The sequence below is a fragment of the Poecilia reticulata genome, chromosome 7 (assembly GCF_904066995.2).
Source record: "Poecilia reticulata chromosome 7, P_reticulata-male-v2, whole genome shotgun sequence".
NCBI lineage: Eukaryota > Metazoa > Chordata > Actinopteri > Cyprinodontiformes > Poeciliidae > Poecilia > Poecilia reticulata.
Genome location: NC_088836.1, coordinates 10,162,323 through 10,182,906, shown reverse-complemented (window position 1 = coordinate 10,182,906; position 20,584 = coordinate 10,162,323). Strand labels below are relative to the sequence as shown.

The window sequence follows — 20,584 nt, the reverse complement described above, 5'->3', positions numbered from 1 at the left end:
TCACAGATCTGGGCTTCATAGAGGAGTAGCGAGAAGAAAGTCAATGTTGCAAAAAGATAAAAATGAGATAAGTCCTGTGTGCAGTTTCTTTTCTCAAATCCATGTAGCAAACACGTGGAAGAAAATGCTCTGATAAAATTAACTAATTTAACCTTTTGACCTACATACAAAATGCTCTGTGTAGCAGGGAAAAAAAAGAAATTGCACATTATTCTGAACACGCCATGCCAGCTGGATAACAGCATTATCTGAATCTTAATTAATATGAGCTGTAACCACATTTAATTTCCCTTTGGGCTCAATAAAGTATTCTTGAATTGAGTTTTATTCTGTGGGGATGCTTCCTGCAAAAAGCTGGACGGAGCAGTAGCTATTTCCCATAGAAGACATGTAAATATACAGTAGTGGTAGAGATATGTCTCTGAAAAGATTTAGGAACTTTGAATATTTTTTGGCACTTATCTGACTAAACATGCCTCTTTTCATTAAAACAATGCATTTTAAGACATTTTTAAACTTGTATATGTACAACAATGAACCCCACCCAGTAGGTAACAACAATCCAGTTTCTGTTTGCTTCACCTCTCTTTCTCTTGTGCTTATTAAAGCAGGAAGGGAAACCGTAAAAGCCCCAGAATCCTCTGGGCCGGCGCCTGACCACCAGCCTCAGCGTCTCCTCCATAAACATCCGAGCGCTCTCCTCAAACTCCTGCTGAGCCAACAGCTTCACGTCCTTCTCAGACAAATCCAGTCTCTCCTGTCTCACCAGATCCTTGGAAAACCTGCGGTACTCCATCTTGGATCCGAAGTTGTTCTCCCACAGGGGCAGCCACTCTTCCCAGTCGATGACTCCGACTCCGGAGAAGCCGGGGTGCAGCAGGATGTCCAGCTGCCCCTCTGCGAGGGAGAGGTGAGAGGTCAGGTCGCCAAGCTGCGGGATTCCTCCGTTCACCTCCCTGCCGTCATGGGAGATGTAGGGGTACTTCCCCAGGCGGTCCCGATAGAAGATGGTCACATTCTGGAAAAATGAAGAAAAAAAAAATTAAAAATAGATAAATTAAATAAATAAACAAGTAAAAAGTTTGTACCGAGCTCTGTAGGTCTTGTTTGCAGGGTTTGTACACTTTTCCCATTGTAAAATTTAGTCACTTTTCAAGCATTTCCAAGGTAAGTTTTCTAACTTTTCCAGCACCACACTCTGGAGTTAAAAACAACACAAATCAACTAAAGGAGACAGTTTCAATTCACTATTATATTATATCATTTTTTTAAATACTGTTATTAATAATATCTTGTGAAAGGATAACAGGGAAAAGTAAACTAAAACTTTAAATCCAGCCAAATCACGTTCAGGTAAATGCTCAAATTAAATGCTTAGGCACAATGTAGAAAGAAAGTTACAAAAATATATATCTTATATATATATCTTATATATATATTATATATATATATATATATATATATATATATATATATATATATACAGGCTGGATGATATATATCTATATATATACTTTTAGCAAATCAAAAATAATTTGGCAATTCGAATTTACTTAAAAGATGAGAAGTTTGGTCTAATTTAACTTCAGATGGTGGAAAAAAACATGTCTTTCAACTGTAAATTATCCAAATTTAGGCTTTTAATGAAGTGTTAGATTGCACTTTATTACAAAACTGTGCCGTTTCAATAAGAAGCACTTTCAGGCACTTTGTACAGAAATGATGAGCTTTCCAAACCTTGAAGATACAAAATTGAAGTTCAAGGATTTCAAGCATAAGAACCCTAAAGTTAACAGTCAGCTGTCCTTCTCTATAGTTTGCTTCCAGTTGCCAAGGTTTCCAGTCCTGATCAGAAGGTCTGGAACCTTTTTTCTGTCATTTTTTAAGAAAACTGTTAACATAAAAATCATGCAGAACTGTTGACCAAAACCAAAGATCCCTGGCACTGTGCAGATAGAGTATGTATAGTGAGTTTAGAAGGTAATTATGCGATAGACTATTATCTCTTTAGTCTATCTAAATCATTTCATCACCTGTCCCTGGAAACGCTGCCTTTGATTCTCCACAATCCCAAAGTCCTGCAGGTCCAGGTGGACGTTGTGGCGCTTCTGACAGTTAGCTGTGGGCATGTTCCACACGACGACAAAGGGCCGGTCCCGCAGGTCCAGACCCGCAGCAGCCGCATCAGGGTGGCTGAGGTTCTCCGACAGCGAGGCGCGGGGCAGCAACGTGATGAGGAGGATGAGAAAGCGAAGGTGAGACAGCACCATGGCTGCTCAGCAGTGAGCGTGTCCTTCCTGCTCAGAGACACAGAACAACCTGCATTATTTAAAATCCCTCCACAGAGACAGAATGTGATTTTTTGAAATTCTTTGCCTGTTTTAAATGTTATTTTTATTCGCCTGATTTTATCAAGAATCTTTTTTATTTACTCCTCTTGTTTTAAATTTATGTCGTTTTTTAAAAACTTTTTTCTCCATGTATTCTAGCTGTTTACTAAAGATTTAGTAGTGGCTTCATATATATATATATATATATATATATATATATATATTAAACCTAAAGCATTCAAACCTTACCAAGTCATGGCTTGTCTGACAGTTCAACAAGGGACATTTGTAACCACAGTCTTAGCAACTCAGGATCACATGATCTGAACAGCTAAAACACAGGCTAGTTTTGATTCTTAAATATGCTAATTTATTTGTTGGTGTTGAATTTTACTATAAAATATTTGCTGTTTATTATACTTTTGGATTGACTGGTTTAAAGGGGTTTAAATCTATTTAATTATTTCACAATGTATTTATCTTGTTAATTTCAGAACGTAATGGACGTGTTTCTGTTTCTTTTGGGGTTTTCACCTATGTGCCTGAAAGGCTAAATCACTATGGTGACCATCATACAAAAATAAAGATGAATCAGCTAAATTGAAGGCTCTTTGAATGAAATCCTGTTCAAAGTTTCACTGCAGAGACTATCCCTATCAAGTTGGGAATCGTACAGTAAAGCAAACCTGACAAAACTTGACAGTATCCATAACAACAGTCAGGTGCCGTTTACATGACAACAAGTTGTCTGGATCGAAAACCAGCTCTGTGCTTTGGTGAGAAGAAACTAGAGTTGAGATTTTTGGCAACCAAAAGAAACACAGAATGAATGTGTTGTAAAACACAACATAACTACTGTGAAGTAAGTTAAAGGATCCAAAGGTTCTGGAATCTTGTTAATGTCCATAACTTCTCAGAACTTTTTATTTATAAATCCGGTGCTCTCTTCCAGATCTTTGATTGTTTTCAGTCGGATAGCAACACAAAAACATGACATGATTAGATTAGCAGACACCAAATCAAGCTTCTTCCACCTCAACCTCCTGGACTAAACCCATAGAAAACCTGTGGAATGAGCTGAAGGGACGAGAGCTTCAGAGAGAAGCCAAGGACAAAGTGGACAAAGAATAGAGAAAGATCTACATCTTCCAATGTTTGGATCTGTTTTCTTCACAAAAAGGACACTGCATAAAATGTTGACAGCATTGGTATCATTAGAGACTACACGTTTATTTCTTTAAAAATGGTTTATTAAGTTTCCCAAAGGATTTTTTTGTTGTTGCTCAAATCAGTTTGAAATCATGACATAGTGATAAATGAATTTAAGTAAAAGGTCTTTAACATTATTCTTCCAGAAATGCTAATAGATGTGTTTCTATCCTCTTACTCCATCTTACAAGATTTTGTCTCTTTGTTGGTGTTTTGTCCGTCTTTGGTTCTTCTGCAACTGGTTCCGGACCTTGAAGGTTAGCTTGTTCAAGAAGTGCATCGATCTTTGATTGTTTGGTTTCCTAATGCCGTCTCTGAGGTTTAAGGCAGTTTTCCCTGAGTGTGTCTCAGTGTGTTATTTTAGAAATGTTTAGGAGTGTATACGTGCACTCCCAGACATGTCCAACTGTTCATCAAATGTCCTTGTGCATCCAAAAGATGGGAACTCCTCTGGCATCTCTGTAGGGGGTTTCCGTCAAAGTCTGAACTACAGGGTGTCCTGAAGACTGGGGCGGTGGAGGAGGTAGAGGAAGCACTGAGGAGGAAAGAGAAGGAGGAGGAGGAGGTAGTGGAGGTACGGAGGAAAGAGGAGGAGGTAGTGGAGGTACGGAGGGAAGAGGAGGAGGTGGTGGAGGTACGGAGGAAAGAGGAGGAGGTAGTGGAGGTATGGAGGAAAGAGGAGGAGGTGGTGGAGGTATGGAGGAAAAAGGAGGAGGTGGTGGAGGCATTGAGGGAAGAGGAGGAGGTGGTGGAGGTATGGAGGAAAAAGGAGGAGGTGGTGGAGGCATTGGGGGAAGAGGAGGAGGTGGTGGAGGTATGGAGGAAAAAGGAGGAGGTGGTGGAGGTACGGAAGAAAGAAGAGGAGGTGGTTGAGAGGAACTAAGAGGATTTTGTAAACTAGAAGGTGAAGGTGACCCATCAATACAACTACGTTCTAAGTCTTCCATTCTTGTTGTCGTTTGTTTCGCTGCGTTTGCTTCCGCGTTTGGAGCTCTGGAAAGTCTCATGAGCATCCCCACAGGGAGGAGCGCCATCACAGTACCCATGCTCTGCACCGGCGTGGACAGGACGTAGCCGAGATGGGCGTAGAAGTGCTGCTTGTCATGGGTGGTCAAGCACAGACGCTTGAAGCCTCTGCGTTTAGCGTACAGCTCCGTCTCCTCCATCAGAACCCGACCGTAGCCCTTCCCCCGCTCCTGTTTGGACACAACTACCGACTCTACAAACAGGCTGCTGCCATGACCCACGACCTGGGTGAGCCGGGCGTGGCCAAGGAGCCTCTCCTCTGTCCCTCTGGGGCCCTGAAGGAGAACAAGGCAGACGGGGAACTCCGAGCAGGACTTCTGGAGGGAGTGGACCCGGGCTGCCTGGCTCCTCTGCCACTCGGAGTTGACCAGGTCCGCGCAGGGTACCAGCAGGTCCGGACGCTGGTGGACCGGAACCACTCGGATCCTCCCTCCTTCCTCGGCATCGTCGTGTTTGCTGTTCTGAACGTCTCCATCCAGCAACGAGACTTTTTCGGCGTAATGTGAATTTGGGAGGTTCTGCGGCTCAACATCCCGCTGGTTTCCTCTCCCTGAGGACGTTAGAGTTTCAGACCTGTGACGATCAGGGTTCAAGTCAGTCTGAGCTCTGAAGCTGATTGTTAAAATGTTACACAAGGTTTGGATGTACAGTTTCTCAATTTTCCAATGAAGCAAAAATAACACAAGTCTGCCTTATGCAACAGGTAGTTAGAAACAAGAAGTCTAAAATGAAAAAGAGATATTTAATTCTATTCAGTTTTCTATTCTTTGGACAGCAGCTTTAGAAATGTAATCATTTAATCAGCTGGCAGCTTTTAAGACCTTTATCTGTTGGAGACAGGAGAAGAAAACTAATTTTTTTTTTGTCTTTTTAATGTCTATGCTTCTTATTTAACTTTCATGCTCTGTTTCTCTCACAAACTTCAATAGCTGGAAGGAATTTAAATTCTTTTCAATTTAGTGATGCAGATTAAAATTTCAGTTCCTGACAGATGTATTATGCAAGTGTGTGTGTCATCTAGAGGCGCGGCTGTTACTTTCAGAGGTGGGAGAGCAACTAGCTGCACAACAACATTGATGTTTTTTTTAATTATTTGTGTAAAGTGGTTTGTAAATAAATCACTTCACCTGTGTTAATTTAAAGAATGCCATAGAGAACTGTGTGTTAATGTAAATTTTCTAAATTTTATGAAGGCCATTACCTTCCAAATTCCCCAATAACCATATATAATAAATATTCATGAATATTTTGAATGTTTATCCCATTAAACCCCAATATTAACAATACATTTATTGGTAAAAGAAAAAAAAAAAAAAAAAAAAAGGAAAAAAAATCCTTGAAACATAAGCAAACTTGTAGATCTACATTTGGTCACAAAACCAGCATAACATTGAGCAATAACACTGTTTTGAGCTGGATGAAACATTTGAATATAGATTAGATAAAGTGGCAAATGAGCCCAAAAAAATTCACGGCAGCTTCGCTTAGCTGGAGATCGAGCAACATAAGCTAATGTGCAACATGCATAGAAGGTCAACGCTGGTACGTCACTTACTTAACCTGTGTGTCATGCATAGAATGCTTGTTACAGGGAATATATATAAAAAATTGTCTTTCAAACGAATAACAAAATTTAAATTTCAACATGTTCTAGATTTACAGATGCTAAAAGCATCATCGTATTCGCCTAATGTTTTGTTCTTATCCCTGGAGTGTGATCAGCTTTTTAAAAACATACAAAAAACAAAAAGCACATCTTCACCAGGTATTAGAGAAAAATGGAAAGTTTTAAAACAGCAGACAAGTAAGGAAATGCGCACCTATTTTATCTTGCCTTAATTTGCAAGATAATGTTTCAACGTCTTGCTAACTGATATTGCGAAATATACATATTTCGCAATATCAGTAAGATGTAAGATATATCTTGTAAGATAATGTCTTACAATATCAACTGCAAGATTACATAATGGCATATGCAATGCCTTTTTTTCCTCCATTATCATAACCTCTTTCACGACTTCTTGTTAAATACCTGCAGATGTGTCAACACTTCTACCTATCTATGCATCTGGCGTTCCTCTACGTGGAACTTTAAGAGAACATGGAAGTCCACTCACGGCAAAAACAGGCGTGGATCGTTATTTATTCCTGAACGCAGCTGAGATGTACAGACAGAACTGCATATGGAGAGGTTTGTTGTGTGGCTAAATATGTTTAATGCCATAAATATAACACACAGCTCAGTATAGTGTAATTACAGCAGGACCCTAAAGACAGACAGTAGCTGATTCGGCCATAAAAGCTGTAATTTTCTTCATATAATTTCAAGTCGCCTGCTGTAGCACAGTGTCATCTTTGGCTAAAACGAAATGGACATCATGGTGTGGGGAAAAAAAAGGAAAGTTGTTTAATGATCTATTTGATGGGTGGACTGACCTGCACCACTCTGAAAAGGTGCTTTTAAACCCAGGTAAAAGAAGAAATGGAAAAACCGTCAGATTTCAAGTCACGTCACATGTACGGGCATGATCTTTGCACAAAAGACATAAATGCAATCGCTTTTATTGAGCATAATTCATGAGAATGTATTCCAGTTTGTTACAGAGTTAACACCCTGCAGCTAATAGGGAAGTGGTAGCTATCTGACACGTCCCCACCAAGAAACATGTAAAGAACACTTAAAGCAGCTCAGTATACTGAATTCTTCCTTCTTCTTTCCACAGAAACACTGTATTAAGTGCTGTATAATTTGGCCAAAATTACATGTCAGCATAGCCAATTTATGAAAAAGTCACAGAGAGATCTTTTCCAACGATGGTCTACTTTTATCAAATTTACGTTAGTTACAGATCCAATCATTTCCCTGCGAACAACTACCAGCGAGTCTCTATGAATGAGAGCTCATTTTAACAGTAGAAAGATGCAACGGTTCCATACAGTTTAAATGTAACAATATTTAAAGGAAAAATTTGAACACAGAAAAAAAAAAAAGAACCAACAACTGAGTAATATTGACTCACCCTGAGAGAGCAGCTGAGGACTAATCGCTGCCTGTTCTACAAGTATTTAACTCGCCTCTGACCACACCGGACTACTTCACATTCTGCTTGTAAGAGGAAACTGGTTGCTGGCTAATTGCCACATACTGCCGAATAAAGAAGAAAAAGAAGCAGCAGCAGTAGATCTTCACTAAAGATAAGTGCTAATGTCCCTTCCGAGACCAGAGAGAGAAAAACTTTTAATACTTGTGCAGAACTTTAGGACTTCGTTTCTTTCTTCTTTAAGATGTCGTTATTTTCTCTCAATTTAATTCACAATATAAGTTGTAATTACTTGTAATTAATATTTATTGAAACTTATTCAAGATGACCTAAGTCCACCTTTAGGATTCTGAGCCTAAGTTGTCTGGATTGTGTATGCTGACATTTCTTTGTCACACAGGAGTAATACCTAAAAAATAATGTGTAGCCGAAGATTCCTGGTTGTTTGTCTCTTACAGTCAGAATGCACTCAACGAGAGTAATTTATTACATTTGGGAAAACATTTTAATATTGAACAGAGAATGAGCACTGCACCAAATAGTTGAGTATCAAAAATTGGGATAAACTTTCCTTGTTTCTCTCCACAGAAATCTTTAGTAAAAGGCAAAAGATTTATACGAGCTGAACAGAAACAAGACTGCATGACCTATTGAGGTTGTAGGTGCCCAATTTCTTCCTACATCATATCCACTTCTCTCACGGTGCTATTTGACTAAGAACCCAAAAATTCAAAGACTTTTGCCGGCTATGGCAGGCCGTTTTAACATAAATTCTGTTTCACTAATATCTTGAGTTGGTATTCTGTCTAGTAGGTCAAACTTTACAGATTAACATAGAATTTTGAAAGTTCAATAAAACCATGAAATCTTAAATTGTAATTATGGATGTGTGACGTCATTTGAAATATCCTGAAAGGAATTCTGACTCGTCAAAATGTAATGGAAGATATCTTGAGTTATTATTTATGCTAGTCAGAATGTAAATGTAGATGTCTTAAATTACAATTCCGGACAGTGAAACTATAGTTTGGCCTCATCAAAATGCATTTTTAAATATCTAGAATGCGGATTGTCAGCCTAAACCGATTTTATGTTAAGACGGCCTGTGATACACTCCCCTTCTTCAAGAGGACTGAAAAACTGACCTACACAACAAAGACACGACGTGACATTGCGAGTTTAAGCTACAGGTTAAGAATAAATCCTTTTTCAATACAATGAATTGTGGGAAAACAAGTGGGATGAAACTAATTTGTACATACTTTACTATCACGTAGAACTTAATAATTACTTGATATTATATTTTCCTATTTAACAGAGAAAAAAAGCACCCTACCACACGGCGGGGTATCAAAAATTTGAGATACAATCTTATTGCTTCTCTCCACGGAAATCTTTAGTAAAAGGCGAAAGATTTATACGATTTGAAGAGAAACATGAGTGACTAACAAATGTCGGTGCCCCATTTCTTTCGACATCATACCCACTTCGCTGACGGTGTTATTTGACTGCACAACAGCAGAACTCATTTTAGCCTCAAAAATTCAGACTGTGATGTTGAAAACGTCACCGACACGATGTAAACTCGGGGCATAACGAGTTAAAGACATGGTTTAAAAATAAAGGTACCGACATTCATCATGCAAAGTGCCGAAATTGGTTCTCATCGACGTAGACGAAAATTGCGTCCTCCGTAGAGAGGCACCCGGCCGAACTATTTCGACGGAGCTCTGTGCGAAGTGTTGTCTGATTGGATAGAAGTTTGTTGCAGCGCTTCGTGCGAACATTGCTGTTTGAGCGACACTAAGTAACTTAACTAAAATACGACGGGTTTATTTAATTCCTGGATGTAAATTGTAACATCGTCGTACCCGGAGAAGGTTGTCTGATTAAAAGTGTGGCGCTAGCTCAGTGACCGCTCCGTAAAAGCAAAACAGAGGGGGCCTGAAAGAAGGGGGGAACCCCGCGGATAGCGGCGTGACGTATACCCACAGGTGGTCTACGTCGTTGTACGAAAGGTGAGTGTGAATGGACACGCTGAAAGCACATCAACTGGATGTGTTGTGTTGAGTCCTGAAATCCATGAGAACACAATGCTTCGCTTAAATACAAAGAATCCTTCCTTTATCTTGTTATGGTCTGGCTCTTAAACCATAACAAATGAAAGGGAAGCAATGCATGGAATAACTTAAAAAGGAATTTATTTAACAAAAGTCATAACTGGTTGGGAAAGAAAGGGACAAAGGGAGAGAGTGGCAGGGAGACAGAAAGAAAAGAGCTGATCAGTCAGAGGAAGTGGTGAGTCTTAAGGTGGATCTGGAGACACTGGCCAGCTGCCTCCACTTCCAATCAGCACCAATTAAAGACATGGATGTTAGAGACCCAGAGGAAAAGGCCTTGGGCCGTAACACCCCCCCTCTTCAAGACAGGGTCCCCACTGGAACCCTGGGCAACCTGTGCATTAACATCTGGAAATAGAGAAAAACAAAATTAAGTGCACTAATATCTCAGACCAGCTGAAATGAAATAAAACTTAGATTCTCTCCGATCCCATCCATACACAACCACTGGTACCTTGAAGTGACTATTAGACAGGTAACAAAGCAAGTGACCAACAAATTATGGAGAGCGACACCCACAACACGATGACCCTTAGCATGGTCCAGCACCATACTCAAAGTTACTGCCGTCTCACAGCCAGCAACACCAAAAGGGCATCAACCAAAAGCGAGTCAACATCTCCACAAAACCAAACAGTCACATCACTGCTTGAAAAATGTCAGGGTGTGATTTTTCATTTTCATCAGGACCACTGCTGATCAAAGGTACTGAAACAACAACTGGAGACTCTGGTTGATCAGGCCAGACTTTCCGTCCAGCTATATTGTTCCCCAGTATAACTGTAACACCCCTCACAGGCAGAGCTGGTCTCACACCCATTCTTACTTCTCCTTCAAACAACTCTGAATGGAGCACAAGTTTATGTACTGGAACACAAAACACAGACATGCCCATACCCAACACAGGTATAGATAATCCAGTGTCAGACTCATCTGAAAAAGGTAAAACGGATGCCAAAATGAATGAATCGTATGCACCAGTATCTCTTAAGATTGTAACTGGCATCTTAACGTCACTCCCAACCAAAGAAACATGTCCCTCCAACAGAAATGGTTTGTAAGAACTCAAGTCAGGTTTCCCAGAAGATGACACTTCAGCCATTTTGTGAGGAACATTCACAGAAACTGATGCAGCAAACGCTGCTGGTTTAACCCGAGTTCCATTTTTATTTCTGGATTTCAGCAAAGCACAGTCTTTTTTCCAATGACCTTTTCTGTGACAATAATTACAAATTTTGTCCAGATCATGGTTACTGCGATCCAAAAAAAAAGAACCTCCAGAATGTGTGCACTCGTAACCTCTCTAAAGCAAACTCCTTTTCTTTCTCCAGTTGCATTCTCAACCTTAACATCTCTTTTTGTTGTTCAAAATCCAAAACGTCAGACTTTACAACCTGAGCACCCAAATCGTCAGGTCTGGAAGGTGACGACAAAACACCCAACTCAATTAAATTCTCCCTTAAAATTGCTTTAACATTGTCTTTCAACCTTTTATCACCGACACTTATTTTGTAGTGTTCAGCAATTTTTACTAGTTGTTCTCTAGAACACTTCTCCAAAAACCCTGCTGATGGACATTTATTAAAGTCTTCCACAGACATGACTAAAGTCTTAATCACAAAACAGTGTTTCAAACTTTTAATTGCTGACAATCTGTGCAACACAAACCAATCAACCCAAACCTCCCCTCTAACTGCCTATCAGAAACTTTCTAGCTCAACCCTAGTCTTCAGAGATCAGGGACGGTGGGTATTTATGCACTTAATACCAATAGAGTGGAAAAGGCGACCAGAAAATTGGCAACCCCCCCAACACTATGGCCGTGCCCCCGAGACAACTGCTCCAACCATATGATCCCACACTACTGTTTTTGAGCACATGAATCCCAAAGGGGAGACACGCTGAGGCCTACAGGGGAATCAGTTCAGATGAGACATAATGAATTGCACAAATCAGTCAACAATTAAGACTTACCAATGAGCTCATCAGAAAGGACGAAATCAGGTAACTTACACCAAACCAGAGAAGAGAGAAAAAAAAAAAAATCATTTTCCCAAAACTAAACTCAAGATTTCCACACTATGTTTACCACTTAACTAACTCAAACTAACATAAATTTGAACGAGCCCCCAATTTGTTATGGTCTGGCTCTTAAACCATAACAAATGAAAGGGAAGCAATGCATGGAATAACTTAAAAAGGAATTTATTTAACAAAAGTCATAACTGGTTGGGAAAGAAAGGGACAAAGGGAGAGAGTGGCAGGGAGACAGAAAGAAAAGAGCTGATCAGTCAGAGGAAGTGGTGAGTCTTAAGGTGGATCTGGAGACACTGGCCAGCTGCCTCCACTTCCAATCAGCACCAATTAAAGACATGGATGTTAGAGACCCAGAGGAAAAGGCCTTGGGCCGTAACAATCTTTACATGAGTTTAATGCTACATTGACATATCCGTTGTATTTCATATTGTACAATGAAAGAAGACGCCACCAATGACAAGGGAATCAAAAAATTGAAATACTCACTTATTATTCCTCTCCATGAAAATCATTAGTAAAAGGCAAAAGATTTATACGACCTGAAGCGAAACAAGAGTGCATGACCTACACAAGATGTAGGTGCAGCATTTCTTTTGACGTCATATCCACTTCAGTGACGGTTCTATTTGAATGACCATAAATCATATAAAACTTCAGGATGTAACTCTTATAAAAATATACATATTTTTAATATTTCATAATTGTCACTATGTCTTCACAGTAATCAGTGAAATTATGAAGCTCCTCTGCTTTAGCCCTGTGCTATCTAGAAACAACCAATCAGACACAGGGGGAGGGTCTTGGCGGTGTCATTCAAAATCTGCTCATCCTCCTCCTTTCAGTACATTGTTTTTCCGCCATTAATTTAGCAACCAGTACATGAAGAAGGATGATAGCATTAAGACCCTCCTCCTAGCTCTGATTGGTTGTTTTTGATCAGGAGTGGACCAAAAACGCCCCTGAGTAAAGGTAGGCTATAATAACTCAGGATGAGGTGGAAGAAATTGATCTTTTCACAGATTATCTCATAACATACTGTCACGACATGTTGGCAGTTTTAACAAGTATGTGAGAAACATATTCAAGAGTTACATGCTGCAGCTTTAAGGATAAAAAAATCCAAAACTTTACTGCCATTTATTAAACGGACTGGAAACGTGACCTACCACACAACGCAAAAACACAGCATAACAAGCTAAAATCATAGTTTAAAAGTACATCCATTTGGACAAAATGCATTGTGTACTGTGTGTAAATATGCATAATATTTAATTACAACCTGACTTTTTCTTGAAAACCTGTCAGTTGAACCACTTACTGTGAACACATTCTTAATGCTCAACACTATCTACACTATATAGAGCTAAATTTCTTATTTGACAGAAAAAGGTAACCCCACCAAAAGGTAGGGTATCAAAAAATTGAGATAAACTCTTGTTGTTCCTCTCCACGGAAATCTTTAGTAAAAGGCGAAAGATTTATACGATCTGAAAAGAAACAAGAGTGTATGACCTACACAAGATGTTGGTGCAGCATTTCTTTTGACGTCATATCCACTTCAGTGACGGTTCTATTTGAATGACCAACATAACTCATTTCAAACTTCAGGATGCAACTCTCATAAAAAGTATATATATATATATTTTTAATATTTCTTGAAATTGTCACTATATCTTGACAGTAATCAGTGAAATTATGAAGCTCCTCTGCTTTAGCCCTGTGCTATCTAAAAACAACCAATCAGACACAGGGGGAGGGTCTTGGCGGTGTCAATCAAAATCTGCTCATCCTCCTCCTTTCAGTACATTGTTTTTCCGCTATTAGCACATTTAGCAGCTAGTACATGAAGTTGGATGACAGCATGAAGACCCTCCTCCTAGCTCTGATCGGTTGTTTTCAGAGGTGTGCCGATCGATCGGCCACCGATCATAATCGGCCGATTTCCGTGAAAAAGTGTATGATCGGTGATCGCCGATCCCGGTCTCTTGTTGCCGATCACACAAACTGATCACCTGCATCTCATTTCGCAGCCTGCCTGTGCAGCTGGTCTCCTCTTTCCTTCATTCTGCGCAAACGCGCAGCAACAAATCCTAAGCGATGTGGAACTACAACGCACTGAGTGAATGGGGAAATTTGCGTGTTGCAGCGGAAAATTACCTCGGGGTGAAGCGGGTCAAAATGCATCAGCACGACGAATCTAATACGACATAAAACAATGTCATACTTGACGGAGTTTGGCTACATCGAGGCTCACTGCAGTTAAAAAGACATATGGAGGATCAGATGGCAGGTAAAGCAGCGCACAGCTACAAACACTCACCCGGATTAGCATGACGGTCAGAAAGCTAAACAAATAACCCGCAAAATAATTTAAGTCTTCGAGCTGCGATGTAAGAAGCTTTTTCTGTTCTCGCTGTTGAACCGCTGCTACGCGCTACAGGTAGTAATATTTGACAGACGGAGTTTCGCTTCCGCTCCACCTGGTAGAGACTCTAACACCGAACCTCTGCTTAAAGCTGCAGCATCTAACTTAAAATAATACATTTTACATACGTATTAAAACTTTCGTTGTCCTGACATGAGACAGATAATCTCTGGAAAAATAATCGATCTCCTCCCGTTCTGCATAATTACTCCGCTCAGTCAGAAACAGCCAATCAGAACTAGCAGTAATCAGCTAGCCGCCATGCTATCAGGAAGTTTTCATTCAGTATCTCAGGATTGTTTATTTTAATGGATCCTGTATTTGCCTTTGAATGTTAAGTTTTATACTTGATTTTTTTGGCAATGTTGAGAGGTTTTATTTTGGCTCTTTGCATTATTTAGCCTCTTCAGAGCCATCATATATTTTCAGTCTGATAAAGATAGTATTACCGATAGCAGTACAATTTGCACAATGTCTGTTTTGTTTTCTTCTTGGAAAAAGTGATTAAAAACAAGTTTTTGTCTAAATTAAGGTGAATTCATGGTTCCTTTTTCCACATAAGGAACCGGTAGTGCTTATGATTAAAAAAAAATTATTTGATCGTTAATCGGCCGTGATCGGCTCTCATGGGTGATCAGAATCGGCAGGAAAAAACCTGATCTGCACATCTCTAGTTGTTTTTGATCAGGAGTGGACCAAAAACGCCCCTGAGTAAATGGAGGCTATAATAACTCAGGATGAGGTGGAAGAAATTGATCTTTTCACAGATTATCTCATAACATACAGCGGTGTGCCGACATTATCTGATATATAATGTCACAACATGTTGACAGTTTTAACAATTATGTGAGAAACATATTTAAGAGTTACATGCTGCAGCTTTAAGCCTAAAAAAATCCAAAACTTTACTGCCATTCATTAAACGAACTGGAAACGTGACCTACCACACAACGCAAAAACACAGCATAACAAGCTAAAATCATAGTTTAAAAGTACATCCATTTGGATAAAATGCATTGTGTACTGTGTGTAAATATGCATAATATTTAATTACAACCTGACTTTTTCTTGAAAACCTGTCAGTTGAACAACTTACTGTGAACACATTCTTAATGCTCAACACTATCTACACTATATAGAGCTAAATTTCTTATTTGACAGAAAAAGGTAACCCCACCAAAAGGTAGGGTATCAAAAAATTGGGATAAACTCTTGTTGTTCCTCTCCACGGAAATCTTTAGTAAAAGGCGAAAGATTTATACGATCTGAAAAGAAACAAGAGTGCATGACCTACACAAGATGTTGGTGCAGCATTTCTTTTGACGTCATATCCACTTCAGTGACGGTTCTATTTGAATGACCAACATAACTCATTTCAAACTTCAGGATGCAACTCTCATAAAAAGTATATATATATATATTTTTAATATTTCTTGAAATTGTCACTATATCTTGACAGGAGTGGACCAAAAACGCCCCTGAGTAAAGGGAGGCAATAATAGCTCAGGATGAGGTGGAAGAAATTGATCTTTTCACACATTATCTCATAACATACAGCGGTGTGCCGACATTATCTGATATATAATGTCACAACATGTTTACAGTTGTAACAAGTATGTGAGAAACATATTCAAGAGTTACATGCTGCAGCTTTAAGCCTAAAAAAATTCAAAACTTTACTGCTATTCATTAAACGGACTGGAAACGTGACCTACCACACAACGCAAAAACACAGCATAACAAGCTAAAATCATAGTTTAAAAGTACATCCATTTGGATAAAATGCATTGTGTACTGTGTGTAAATATGCATAATATTTAATTACAACCTGGCTTTTTCTTTGAAAAACTTAGATTTGAAAATAAATTTTATGTGTCAGTTGAACCACTTATTGTGAACGCATTCTTAATGCTCAACACTATTACATTATACAGTTAAATTTCTTATTTGACAGAAAAAGGTAACCCCATCAAAAAGTAGGGTATCAAAAAATTGGGATAAACTCTTGTTGTTCCTCTCCACGGAAATCTTTAGTAAAAGGCGAAAGATTTATACGATCTGAAAAGAAACAAGAGTGCATGACCTACACAAGATGTTGGTGCAGCATTTCTTTTGACGTCATATCCACTTCAGTGACGGTTCTATTTGAATGACCAACATAACTCATTTCAAACTTCAGGATCCAACTCTCATAAAAAATATATATATATATTTTAAATATTTCTTGAAATTGTCACTATATCTTGACAGTAATCAGTGAAATTATGAAGCTTCTCTGCTTTAGCCCTGTGCTATCTAGAAACAACCAATCAGACACAGGAGGAGGGTCTTGGCGAAACAAATAATAAAATAATCGATCTCCTCCCGTTCTGCATAATTACTCCGCTCAGTCAGAAACAGCCAATCAGAACTAGCAGTAATCAGCTAGCCGCCATGCTATCAGGAAGTTTTCATTCAGTATCTCAGGATTGTTTATTTTAATGGATCCTGTATTTGTCTTTGAATGTTAAGTTTTATACTTGATTTTTTTGGCAATGTTGAGAGGTTTTATTTTGGCTCTTTGCATTATTTAGCCTCTTCAGAGCCATCATATATTTTCAGTCTGATAAAGATAGTATTACCGATAGCAGTACAATTTGCACAATGTCTGTTTTGTTTTCTTCTTGGAAAAAGTGATTAAAAACAAGTTTTTGTCTAAATTAAGGTGAATTCATGGTTCCTTTTTCCACATAATGTAACCGGTAGTGCTTATGATTAAAAAAAAATTATTTGATCGTTAATCGGCCGTGATCGGCTCTCATGGGTGATCAGAATCGGCAGGAAAAAACCTGATCTGCACATCTCTAGTTGTTTTTGATCAGGAGTGGACCAAAAACGCCCCTGAGTAAATGGAGGCTATAATAACTCAGGATGAGGTGGAAGAAATTGATCTTTTCACAGATTATCTCATAACATACTGTCACGACATGTTGACAGTTTTAACAATTATGTGAGAAACATATTCAAGAGTTACATGCTGCAGCTTTAAGCCTAAAAAAATCCAAAACTTTACTGCTATTCATTAAACGGACTGGAAACGTGACCTACCACACAACGCAAAAACACAGCATAACAAGCTAAAATCATAGTTTAAAAGTAAATCAATTTGGACAAAATGCATTGTGTACGGTTTATAGGCTACATGCATAATATTTCATTACAAATTGGCTTTTTCTTTCAAAAACTTATGTTCATAATGTGTCAGTTGAACCACTTACTGTGAACACATTTTTAATGCTCAACACTATCTACATTATACAGTTAAATTTCTTATTTGACAGAAAAAGGTAACCCCACCAAAAGGTAGGGTATCAAAGAAATTGGGATAAACTCTTGTTGTTCCTCTCCACGGAAATCTTTAGTAAAAGGCGAAAGATTTATACGATCTGAAAAGAAACAAGAGTGCATGACCTACACAAGATGTTGGTGCAGCATTTCTTTTGACGTCATATCCACTTCAGTGACGGTTCTATTTAAATGAACAACATAACTCATTTCAAAATTCAGGATGCAACTCGCATAAAAAATATATATTTTTTAAATATTTCATGAAATTGTCACTATGTACTGACAGTATAGTATGTAACAGATAATCAGTGAAATTATGAAGCTCCTCTGCTTTAGCCCTGTGCTATCTAGAAACAACCAATCAGACACAGGGGGAGGGTCTTGGCGGTGTCAATCAAAATCTGCTCATCCTCCTCCTTTCAGTACATTGTTTTTCCGCTATTAGCACATTTAGCAGCTAGTACATAAAGTTGGATGACAGCATGAAGACCCTCCTCCTAGCTCTGATCGGTTGTTTTTAGAGGTGTGCCGATTGATCGGCCACCGATCATAATCGGCCGACTTCCGTGAAAAAGTGTATGATCGGTGATCGCCGATCCCGGTCTCTTGTTGCCGATCACACAAACTGATCACCTGCATCTCATTTCGCAGCCTGCCTGTGCAGCTGGTCTCCTCTTTCCTTCATTCTGCGCAAACGCGCAGCAACAAATCCTAAGGGAACTACAACGCACTGAGCGAATGGGGAAGTTTGCGTGTTGCAGCTGAAAATTACCTCGGGGTGAAGCGGGTCAAAATGCATCAGCACGACGAATCTAATACGACATAAAAACAATGTCATACTTGACGGAGTTTGGCTACATCGAGGCTCACTGCAGTTAAAAAGACATATGGAGGATCAGATGGCAGGTAAAGCAGCGCACAGCTACAAACACTCACCCGGATTAGCACGACGGTCAGAAAGCTAAACAAATAACCCGTAAAATAATTTAAGTCTTCGAGCTGCGATGTAAGAAGCTTTTTCTGTTCTCGCTGTTGAACCGCTGCTACGCGCTACAGGAGTTTCGCTTCTGCTCCACCTGGTAGAGACTCTAACACCGAACCTCTGCTTAAAGCTGCAGCATCTAACTTAAAATAATACATTTTACATACGTATTAAAACTTTCGTTGTCCTGACATGAGACAGATAATCTCTGGAAAAATAATCGATCTCCTCCTTGTTCTGCATAATTACTCCGCTCAGTCAGAAACAGCCAATCAGAACTAGCAGTGATCAACTAGCCGCCATGCTATCAGGAAGTTTTCATTCAGTATCTCAGGATTGTTTATTTTAATGGATCCTGTATTTGTCTTTGAATGTTAAGTTTTATACTTGATTTTTTTGGCAATGTTGAGAGGTTTTATTTTGGCTCTTTGCATTATTTAGCCTCTTCAGAGCCATCATATATTTTCAGTCTGATAAAGATAGTATTACCGATAGCAGTACAATTTGCACAATGTCTGTTTTGTTTTCTTCTTGGAAAAAGTGATTAAAAACAAGTTTTTGTCTAAATTAAGGTGAATTCCTGGTTCCTTTTTCCACATAATGTAACCGGTAGTGCTTATGATTAAAAAAAAATTATTTGATCGTTAATCGGCCGTGATCGGCTCTCATGGGTGATCAGAATCGGCAGGAAAAAACCTGATCTGCACATCTCTAGTTGTTTTTGATCAGGAGTGGACCAAAAACGCCCCTGAGTAAATGGAGGCAATAATAACTCAGGATGAGGTGGAAGAAATTGATCTTTTCACAGATTATCTCATAACATACAGCGGTGTGCCGACATTATCTGATATATAATGTCACAACATGTTTACAGTTGTAACAAGTATGTGAGAAACATATTCAAGAGTTACATGCTGCAGCTTTAAGCCTAAAAAAATTCAAAACTTTACTGCTATTCATTAAACGGACTGGAAACGTGACCTACCACACAACGCAAAAACACAGCATAACAAGCTAAAATCATAGTTTAAAAGTAAATCCATTTGGACAAAATGCATTGTGTACTGTGTGTAAATATGCATAATATTTAATTACAACCTGGCTTTTTCTTTGAAAAACTTAAGATTTGAAAATAAATTTTATGTGTCAGTTGAACCACTTATTGTGAACACATTTTTAATGCTCAACACTATTACATTATACAGTTAAATTTCTTATTTGACAGAAAAAGGTAACCCCACCAAAAAGTAGGGCATCAAAAAATTGGGATAAACTCTTGTTGTTCCTCTCCACGGAAATCTTTAGTAAAAGGCGAAAGATTTATACGATCTGAAAAGAAACAAGAGTGCATAACCTACACAAGATGTTGGTGCAGCATTTCTTTTGACGTCATATGCACTTCAGTGACGGTTCTATTTGAATGAACAACATAACTCATTTCAAACTTCAGGATGCAACTCTCGTAAAAAAAATATATATATTTTAAATATTTCTTGAAATTGTCACTATATCTTGACAGTAATCAGTGAAATTATGAAGCTTCTCTGCTTTAGCCCTGTGCTATCTAGAAACAACCAATCAGACACAGGAGGAGGGTCTTGGCGAAACAAATAATAAAATAATCGATCTCCTCCTTGTTCTGCATAATTACTCCGCTCAGTCAGAAACAGCCAATCAGAACTAGCAGTAATCAGCTAGCCGCCATGCTATCAGGAAGTTTTCATTCAGTATCTCAGGATTGTTTATTTTAATGGATCCTGTATTTGTCTTTGAATGTTAAGTTTTATACTTGATTTTTTTGGCAATGTTGAGAGGTTTTATTTTGGCTCTTTGCATTATTTAGCCTCTTCAGAGCCATCATATATTTTCAGTCTGATAAAGATAGTATTACCGATAGCAGTACAATTTGCACAATGTCTGTTTTGTTTTCTTCTTGGAAAAAGTGATTAAAAACAAGTTTTTGTCTAAATTAAGGTGAATTCATGGTTCCTTTTTCCACATAATGTAACCGGTAGTGCTTATGATTAAAAAAAAAATTATTTGATCGTTAATCGGCCGTGATCGGCTCTCATGGGTGATCAGAATCG

The 20,584-nt window shown here is 38.7% G+C and overlaps 2 protein-coding genes, 1 long non-coding RNA gene and 8 other non-coding genes across 11 annotated transcripts in view; 1 reads left to right on the top strand and 10 right to left on the bottom strand.

Annotated features, from left to right (window-relative positions):
* The window catches only part of hyal3 (hyaluronidase 3), a 53,173-nt gene that overhangs the window by 1,350 nt on the left and 31,239 nt on the right, over nucleotides 1-20,584 (bottom strand). The window contains exons 2-3 of the mRNA XM_081608824.1: nucleotides 2,034-2,297; nucleotides 583-1,018 (exon numbers count right to left, since the gene is read on the bottom strand). Of these exons, the coding sequence (XP_081464950.1) occupies nucleotides 583-1,018; nucleotides 2,034-2,270 (673 nt within the window). The 5' untranslated portion in view covers nucleotides 2,271-2,297. The remainder of the gene's footprint in view (nucleotides 1-582; nucleotides 1,019-2,033; nucleotides 2,298-20,584) is intronic.
* LOC108166746 (uncharacterized) lies at nucleotides 3,090-3,541 on the top strand. The gene is made up of 2 exons (XR_001777128.2): nucleotides 3,090-3,192; nucleotides 3,283-3,541. It is a non-coding gene; the product is annotated as an uncharacterized LOC108166746 (long non-coding RNA).
* On the bottom strand, nucleotides 3,728-12,327 carry naa80 (N-alpha-acetyltransferase 80, NatH catalytic subunit). Its single transcript, XM_081608825.1, has 2 exons — nucleotides 12,250-12,327; nucleotides 3,728-5,138 (listed from the first exon to the last, which is right to left on the bottom strand). The coding sequence occupies exons 1-2, from the start codon at nucleotides 12,273-12,275 to the stop codon at nucleotides 3,953-3,955; spliced, it is 1,212 nt and encodes a 403-aa protein (XP_081464951.1). The 5' UTR covers nucleotides 12,276-12,327; the 3' UTR covers nucleotides 3,728-3,952.
* LOC145552393 (U5 spliceosomal RNA) lies at nucleotides 8,135-8,246 on the bottom strand. Its single transcript, XR_014088428.1, has one exon. It is a non-coding gene; the product is annotated as a U5 spliceosomal RNA (small nuclear RNA).
* LOC145552391 (U5 spliceosomal RNA) lies at nucleotides 8,936-9,050 on the bottom strand. The gene has a single exon (XR_014088426.1). It is a non-coding gene; the product is annotated as a U5 spliceosomal RNA (small nuclear RNA).
* LOC145552394 (U5 spliceosomal RNA) lies at nucleotides 12,208-12,322 on the bottom strand. The gene has a single exon (XR_014088429.1). It is a non-coding gene; the product is annotated as a U5 spliceosomal RNA (small nuclear RNA).
* LOC145552404 (U5 spliceosomal RNA) lies at nucleotides 13,156-13,270 on the bottom strand. The gene has a single exon (XR_014088439.1). It is a non-coding gene; the product is annotated as a U5 spliceosomal RNA (small nuclear RNA).
* LOC145552367 (U5 spliceosomal RNA) lies at nucleotides 15,359-15,473 on the bottom strand. The gene has a single exon (XR_014088402.1). It is a non-coding gene; the product is annotated as a U5 spliceosomal RNA (small nuclear RNA).
* On the bottom strand, nucleotides 16,151-16,266 carry LOC145552379 (U5 spliceosomal RNA). Its single transcript, XR_014088414.1, has one exon. It is a non-coding gene; the product is annotated as a U5 spliceosomal RNA (small nuclear RNA).
* LOC145552390 (U5 spliceosomal RNA) lies at nucleotides 17,517-17,633 on the bottom strand. Its single transcript, XR_014088425.1, has one exon. It is a non-coding gene; the product is annotated as a U5 spliceosomal RNA (small nuclear RNA).
* Nucleotides 19,732-19,846, bottom strand: LOC145552372 (U5 spliceosomal RNA). The gene has a single exon (XR_014088407.1). It is a non-coding gene; the product is annotated as a U5 spliceosomal RNA (small nuclear RNA).